Source organism: Solanum tuberosum, unplaced genomic scaffold, assembly GCF_000226075.1.
Source record: "Solanum tuberosum cultivar DM 1-3 516 R44 unplaced genomic scaffold, SolTub_3.0 scf00114, whole genome shotgun sequence".
Taxonomy (NCBI): domain Eukaryota; kingdom Viridiplantae; phylum Streptophyta; class Magnoliopsida; order Solanales; family Solanaceae; genus Solanum; species Solanum tuberosum.
The window spans coordinates 433,414-442,072 of record NW_006239038.1 but is presented as its reverse complement, the minus strand read 5'-3'; the positions used below and the strand labels follow the sequence as shown (position 1 = coordinate 442,072).

The 8,659-nt window shown below is 32.1% G+C and overlaps 2 protein-coding genes across 2 annotated transcripts in view; both read left to right on the top strand.

Annotated features, from left to right (window-relative positions):
* Positions 1-1,497, top strand: part of LOC102579434 (glyoxysomal fatty acid beta-oxidation multifunctional protein MFP-a-like) — an 8,559-nt gene extending 7,062 nt beyond the window's left edge. The window contains exons 17-18 of the mRNA XM_006349761.2: positions 135-273; positions 1,028-1,497. Of these exons, the coding sequence (XP_006349823.1) occupies positions 135-273; positions 1,028-1,063 (175 nt within the window). The 3' untranslated portion in view covers positions 1,064-1,497. The remainder of the gene's footprint in view (positions 1-134; positions 274-1,027) is intronic.
* A 2,147-nt stretch (positions 1,498-3,644) lies between these two features.
* On the top strand, positions 3,645-7,236 carry LOC102579106 (uncharacterized protein DDB_G0271670-like). Its single transcript, XM_015309756.1, has 2 exons — positions 3,645-5,558; positions 6,296-7,236. Exons 1-2 carry the CDS (start codon positions 5,030-5,032, stop codon positions 6,787-6,789), a joined length of 1,023 nt encoding a protein of 340 aa, XP_015165242.1. The 5' UTR covers positions 3,645-5,029; the 3' UTR covers positions 6,790-7,236.
* Positions 7,237-8,659: the final 1,423 nt, after the last annotated feature.

Here is an 8,659-nt window from a genome sequence, read left to right as displayed (position 1 = left end):
TGGTTGTCAATAAAACAAAGCCCCCCCCCCCCTCCAAAGTGAACTCTGTCCCAGGAACATGCTAAAAGAGACTTGAATCTATTAAGAAAAGTTTTCTTGTTTAATAAGAAAGATTTGTCAACTTTCTTTGCCAGAGGAGGGATCATATTCTGGGCAGACACTCTTGGATCCAAATACATCTATTCACGATTGGATGAGTGGTCAAGAATGTATGGAGACTTTTTCAAGCCTTGTTCCTACCTAGCTGAAAGAGCTTCCAAGGGGGCTCCTCTGGTGAGTGTTTTGAGTTCTATTAGTGTTATGTGTTCCGGGATTCATATAGGTTTTGAAATGTTTGAGGCAATTTCATGGACCTATGTGTAGTTTAGATCTAGTGTTTAGTTTAGATCTCTGACTCTATTCTGTTTCTGCCACAACTACTGTGAGTATCAACCCTTTGTTCTATTATTCTACCTCCAAATGTATGTGTCTAGTTTTCCTTTGTTGGATTAGTGGACTAGGTTTCCATTTGCTATCTGCAGCACATATTAGACCGCAGCTCAGATCAGCCATGAGGCCATCATTTTCATTGACACACATCCTTTGCTGTTGAATGCAACGTCACATTAGTAGTCACGTAAAAGCACTAATATATTATCACTAGATGATCCTGAATACTGTGTGCACTAGCAGAGTGTTATAATCATTAGCAACTGGTAGTCAGTAACCAGATGCATCAAATGTGGTGTGCTAAAAAAAGAAATCATCTCATAATTAGACGAGAGAGGTAGCTTAGGGATAAAGACCGCATTTGAGTTATTAATGTAACGAAGTGGAAAGAACCACATTTGAGTTCCTGGGTAAGGGGGTTTGGGTGTAAAGCTTTTCATATAAAGAAACAAATCTCGTCAACATGGGGTGTTAAGGGAACTCTTGTTAGAAAAAGAGCGGGCAACAGCTTGTCATCTTATCTTATCTTAAACCCTTCTCCCACTCATCAGCTTGAAAATATTTACTGATATATTCATTTTCTTTGTGGTCATTGCAGAGTGCTACAACAGATTCAGCCAAGTCGCGCTTGTAAGATCAGCAATGCTAGTGAGCACTCTTCCACTTCGTAGCTTCGTTATTTCCTTACTCTGGTCAGCTAATAGGATTTGGCAAGGAAGAGTCAATAATGTAGAAATAAAATCAAAGAGCTAGATTATATTACGTAAGTTAAAAGCTTAGTTGTCCGGAAATAAAATGTGAGACGAGTATCGGACAGTCCCCTGCTTGTTTTTATGCCTCGATAGTTAACTGGATTTTTTAAATGTAATCTTTCCACTTGATACTCCTTTCGAGTAGAGTCTTCGTCATCTGAAATGGGGTTAATTTGATGGTCCATGGGTTTTCTCATATTAATCAAAATATTTGTTTGTTGCATCTCCATGCTCTCTTTCACTGCGAAATTTCGAAATTTCTGTGTATCTGGATTGTTTGCTTCCATGGATATGTGAATGTTGTATTTTGATTTTTTGTTTTTTCATATGTAATTCTAATCATTATGCTATTTCCTTGAGACAATTTATTAGAAATGAAATTGCATAAAATATAACATTGTCATTTAACTAGTTAATATATTGCAAAAGGGACAACATGTGTGCAAGTAGAAAGGAATCAAACGTGGGGAGCAAAGAATTTTCTTCTTCCTCTATTTGTTCCTTTCTTACATGTTTTATAATTGGTCAAATGATCGAAAATTTTAGTATTGATTTGATTGATAGATGCAAAGAATTATACTTTTGCACGTATGTATTTCATGATTGAAGACATTAAACACACCAAAAATAATCAAATTCATGAATTCGTGATTCATGATCCAAAGTATCAAAATAAATTATTTTTGTCATGGAAAACATGGTGAATTGGTGACTATTGGTCGCTCGACTTTTCGGCTAGACTCACCAAATTTCGAATTGATTGGAGTATGTCAATCATATTCAAGAAAATCAACATGTATATACGAAAAATAATCAAATTCATAAATTTGGGATTCATGACTTCAAAAATGTTAAAATAAATGATGTTGTCAAGGAGAACATGGTGAGTATTAACCACAGTACTATTTTCGTTGAATCCATCGAATTTCAAGTTAATCAGTGTATGTCAATCATATTCTGAAAAATTAGTGAAAAACAATCAAATTTATGAATACAAAATTCACGACCCCAAAAAGCCAAAATAAATGATGTTTATCATGGCAACCATGGTGAGTATTGGTCAGTGTATCATTTTCAATGGATTCACCAAATTTCAAGTTAATCAGAATCTGTCAATTAGATTCAGGAAAATTTGCATGTACATTAATTAATACACACAAAATAATCAAATTCATAACCCCAAAACATCAAAATAAACGATATTTGTTATGACAAACCTGGTGAGTCATGAGACTAGTTTTGAAAAACTCGCTAAATTTCAGATCAATCGAAATTTGTCAATCAAATTCAAAAATATCATCATGTACATAAACAAAAAACCAAAAAAGCCCAAATTCATGTATTCTAATTTTATAACTCTAAAACATCAATAATAATAATAATATTAATAAAGTATTGATCATTAGGTCTATATATATATATAAAAAAAATAAAAATATTGAGTGGTGATAACAAGTCAACAACATTTTACAAATCTTGCATCGTGTGCAAGCAAGATGGTCCATGCTATATGGAACAGCTGTTGGGTTTGAGTGTCAGATTCACCATGTACATCTTAATATTATACTAAAACACAAAAGACAAACGAGATTAGTAAAAATATACTCCAGTAGTACTAGTGGTAATATTAAATAAAAGATTGAAAATATTTTGAAAAAATTATTTATGAATTAGTTGAATTACATATCAATCTAATTTTTTATAAGATAAAATTAATAGCTACAGTAATAAATATATTAATTTTACTATCGAAACACATGCACACGTTAACAAACAGATCATATAATCTTTCGATCAGGAATATCATGAGACGGCATTCACACGAGGAATTTGATCCCAAATACGAAGCACTTTTTGATACTAATATTTTAGTAAATTCTTATGTATAAATTTATATTTTGTATAAAAAATATTAGATTCAAATAATGTCAATATTATTACTCTAGGTCCGATGATGGATATTAACGCTATATAACCTTTTTTACTCTAAAAAAATTATTTTTGAAAAATTATTGACTCGAATAATACACGTTAAATTATATTTCACTCATATATAATTAATATAATATATGGACTATATATTATATTATATTCTAACTCCCTAACTCATCCAAAACACTTCTAAACGTTGGATATGTCTCTTTGACGTATAGCAAGACTGACAATTTAATAAAAATAATTAAGGTATCCTATGTTTTCATAATCATTTATGTTACTATTAGTAGTAGTGCTTTTTTTTTTTTGAATTATCATATTATTTTGTTATAGTTATAATTTTATTTCAAGTATGTTATTGTTATACATTTATTTCTTTTAATAATTTATCTTGATATTTTTATAATTTTCTTTTTTCAATCTGTTTATAATAATTTTACTTGAATCGAGTGTCTATTGAAAATAATGTACGAGATTACATTAAGTATTTTAAATTATAGTAGAGCTTAGTTAGGATTCCATGTGCTTTTGGGGACTAACATTTTCTCCTTACTTCAATGCCACAACTCTTCTATTTTTGCACTCACTTTACACCACCTTTGTCCTTTGACCATATTTGTCTAGCTTACTGCTTCTCCAGTTTCTCTACATATTTCTCCTTTTTTATACTACTAGCTTAATCCTCTAAAAAAATAATCAATCCATTGAGGTTGAGCTCTAGTAGTGGCTAGCAACATTATATGCATCAAGAATAGAAACTAAAGCATATAACAGAGTGTGTCTGTGTGTTTTGTCAGCTGGGATTTATCAAGATTCAGTTTTTGCCCCATTTTCACTGTGTGTGTGTGTTTTTGTCAACTGGGGTCTATCAAGATTAAATATTTCCCCCATTTTCATAGTCAACTAGGCTTTATCAAGATTTAATCTTTTTTTCCATTTTCACAGTGTGTGCATTTTTGTGTGTTTTGTCAGCTGGGATTTATCAAGATTCAATCTTTTTGCTTCATTCTAATAGTGTGTGCATTGTCAACTGGGGTTTATCAAGATACAATTTTTTCCCCATTTTCATAGGGTGTGTGTGTTTTGTCAGCTGGGGTTTATCAAGATTCAATCTTTTCCCCTTTTCATAGGTGTGTTTTGTCATCTAGGCTTTAACAAGTTTCAATCTTTTTTCCATTTTCACAGTGTGTGCATTTTTGTGTGTTTTGTCAGCTGGGATTTATCAAGATTCAGTTTTTGCCCCATTTTCACTGTGTGTGTGTGTTTTTGTCAACTGGGGTCTATCAAGATTAAATATTTCCCCCATTTTCATAGTCAACTAGGCTTTATCAAGATTTAATCTTTTTTTCCATTTTCACAGTGTGTGCATTTGTGTGTGTGTTTCATCAACTGGGGTCTATCAAGATTTAATCTTTTCCCCCTTTTCATAGTGTGTGTTTTTTTTTGTCAACTGGGGCTTATCAAGATTTTTTTCTTCATTTTGACAGTAGGTGTGTGTTTTGTCAGCTGGGGTTTATCAAGATACATTTTTTTCCCCATTTTCATAGGGTGTGTGTGTTTTGTCAGCTGGGGTTTATCAAGATTCAATCTTTTCCCCTTTTCATAGGTGTGTTTTGTCAACTAGGCTTTAACAAGATTCAATCTTTTCCCCCTTTTCATAGGTGTGTTTTGTCATCTAGGCTTTAACAAGTTTCAATCTTTTTTCCATTTTCACAGTGTGTGCATTTGTGTGTGTGTTTCATCAACTGGGGTCTATCAAGATTTAATCTTTTCCCCCTTTTCATAGTGTGTGTTTTTTTTTGTCAACTGGGGCTTATCAAGATTCAAATTTTTCTTCATTTTGACAGTAGGTGTGTGTTTTGTCAGCTGGGGTTTATCAAGATTCAATTTTTTCCCCATTTTTTGCTGTGAAAATGGTAATGGAAGGGATTCAAGAAGATATAGGTGATGGGAATATGCAATGTATGAATCATCCTTATAAGAACAGTTCCCCAGGTGGGATCTGTGCTTTGTGCCTTCAAGAAAAACTTGGAAAGTTGGTTTCTTCCTCTTTTTCTTCTTCCATTTTCCCTTCTTCTTCTTCTTCCTCTAGTTCAAGATCTGATTTTGTAGCCACTTCTTCCACTACTACAACTTCAACCCTACAAGCCCCAACAACTAACAAAAATACCACTGATTGTGTTAACTATCATCCTTATGAAAACAATATTAGGAAATCAAAAATGCATTTTTTGAATAAGGGTAGTAATAGTAATGTTAATGTTAATATGGCAAGTTCTGGTTCAGATTCTGGCATTGTTTTTAAGAGAAGTAAGTCAACTACAACCCCAAGAAATCATTTGCATTTCTTGGAAGCTAATGAAAGAGAAGATTATGGTCCTCACAGAAAAGGGTTCTGGTCTTTTCTTCATTACTCATCCTCAAAGCATTATTCTTCCACAGGTAAAAAAAGCTTCGTCTCATTTAAAAGTTTAAGTTGTTTAATAGAAGTATTATATTTATTTACTTAATTATATCCTTAACATGCCCCCTTATGTACTGGTATTATTCTTTTTCATGGACTAAGCATGTGGAAATTATCTGACTCTTAGCTCTCGTTAGACCATAGATTTTGAAGTTGAAATTTGAAACTTTGAGTTTTTGAAACTTGAAGTTGTGTTTGAACATTCATTTTGCTTGGAGAAAAGTTGAACTTTGTGAGTGAAAGTGAAATTAGATCAGTTTTTGGAATTCCAAAATCTATGGCCAAACACTAGCTTAATATTATGTCTCTTGTTAGTTGAGTGAGCTAAATCTTGCCTTTAAAAGTAGTTGGAATGATTTTTTTGGGACAAACTTAGACTAGTGACTAATTGGGGATAGAATTTAAAGAATGGACTCAAAAATGGCCATTTGAGGAAATGTCCCTTGGAAATTCATTTAGATAAATTGGTGGCTGACGAGCTTTGAACATAGTAGTTTTGCCTGCTTTGTTATAATGTTGAAGTGTGTAATACTTTTATCTGAACGTTTAAGTTGATAAAGAAATGTAAATTCTTTTCGATAAGTCGGTGACAATGAAGACTCAAAAAACGGACTTCTTTCTTTTCTGCTCTATTAGTATCATATTTTGAAATGTGTAACCATCTTATCAATTATCATTTGGAACATTTTTATCTACTTAATTACGTCTTCAACAGGATCATCTATGAACAGTTCTAAAACATCAAGGGAGAAGAAGAAAGAAGAGATTGTTGTAGTGGAAGAGAATGAGAGTCCTAATGAGACTTCATTTAACAATAAAGTAGCAAGATCAAGATCTGTTGGTTGTGGAAGTAGGAGTTTTTCAGGTGATTTATTTGAAAAAATCTCGACAGGTTTTGGAGATTGCACATTAAGAAGAATCGAGTCACAAAGAGAAAGCAAACCAAGATTTTCATCTGTTCATCATAAAGAAAGAGTTAACTGTGGTGGCATATTATCATATTTGGTTTCTTCTGAAGTAAATAATCTGAATGGAAAATCACATCATATTGCTAATGGAAGAAGTAAGAATTGGGGATGGGCCTTAGCAAGTCCAATGAGAGCTTTTAGCAAAACATCATCAAGTGTGAAAAGAGAAGATTCAAATGATAACAAGAATGCTACTCCAAACTTGGCTGCAATTCCTTCCTTGTTGACAGTTAGCAGCTAGAAAGAAACTTCTTTTAATCTAATTTAAGTGAAAGACGCTAACGTTTTGAGCAGGCGGGGATTGGAGCTATTGATCCAGAAAGAACGAGGCGTTGAAAGCAAATCCGTAAGATTGATCTGATTCCTCCATAGCTACTACTACTACTGATACTATTATACAAATTTGCATTATATTCTTGTGTAGAAACTATGTTCATTTATCAGGTTTTATCAACTAATTTCTCTGTTTCATCACTGTTTATTAGAGCCCTTCCTTCTTTTTTTGGTCTTGTTGCAAGGTGGATGTTGATTTCTCATAATTATTACTTTTGTATGACAATGTAGAATGATGATGATTGAGTTGAATTCAAATCTTTTGTAGTGTTTGGGCATTGAGATGATTAAAGAATGAGTTCTCTTCTTTTTGTTTGATCAATTGTTTGTAATGATTTTCAATGAGAGCAATTCCAATCAATTCATGTATTTCCTTCTTTGTTGTACATGAAGACATAATTTTGTAGAACTCTTTTATAACAATCGTGTATGGTCAGCTTGTGTTCATCTCGATTGTTTTGTTGAGTACTTTATCTCACAAAATACTTGCTATCATAGGCAAATTCATGATTTAACTACAACTCATTCTATTTATCAGTTTCAAAATCTTGTGTTATATTTATGTAGTATGCTTTTAAATACATACACAGTTTTTGAGTTAAAATTATTGGATTTCAATGACTCAGTAGGTTATATCTGCCTCTGCTTGTTATCTCCCACTAACAAAGATATCGAATAGCTCTTCTAACTACAACTTAGACAGACAAGAAGAAATCATCTAACATTTTATTTGTTTGTATTGGTATTGGAGTTTTCATCTCCGTGATTTTCGTTTCATTTATTGATTAGTAAGCCACACCTTTAAAGTCCTCTCTATACCAAACTTTCAAATCTTGATTGACAATGATGGGAGTGTAGGGAATCATAATAATTAAAGTATATTTTTTGTTATGAAATTTTGGAACCCTTTTTACATCTAAATGTCTCCATCTAGGAGTCTCATGACTAGTTTATATGCCTACTTCTCTAGTTGGCCAAAAAGCTAGAAGCCAATAGATCTATAAAGAACAAGTTACTCATGTGCAAGAATTGGTGGACACAACTAATCATGTTTTAAAAAAGGTTTTTTTTTAAGAATAATCTTCAAGTCTCTAAGATCCAAGTCAAAATAGTATCACATGTTTGGTAGATGGAAAACACATGCCAAAAAGGTTTTAAATCAAGGGGGCATATAATAATTGACACCTAACACTAACTTAACTAGCATACATGTTAGAATTTCATGTGTTAACTTATTATTGGTTATTTAATTTTATCACATAAAAGTCATTTTTCTATAATTATTTTAACTAGGTTTTCTGAATTTTTCAACACTCAATTCTTGATTTATCATTTGTCACATAAAAATGATCTCTCTAACAAAATACATAAATATGACTTCACTACATAATTTTCAATCATTGTGTTATACTGTTCAAATCCTTCAGAAATATCGTGATAGGTACACAACAACAATACAACAACAATATATCAATATAATCTCATAAATGAGATCCAAGCAAAGTGGTATATACACAAACGTTACCTTAAGATAGAGAGATTGTTTCTGATATATCCGAAACGTAATATAATAATAGAGTGACCATTTGGACAATGAACTTAATCTAAAATGGTAGGGTAAAAACTTTTTGGCTTATTGTTATGTCTACCTCATATATTGATTATTTGTTTGCTTATATATACATGTGTAAATAGGACAAGTAGATAAAAGTAACCATTCATGATGACCTGATTTGCAGATAACTCACAAGAGGCTGTAAATGTCTCTGTTCACTATT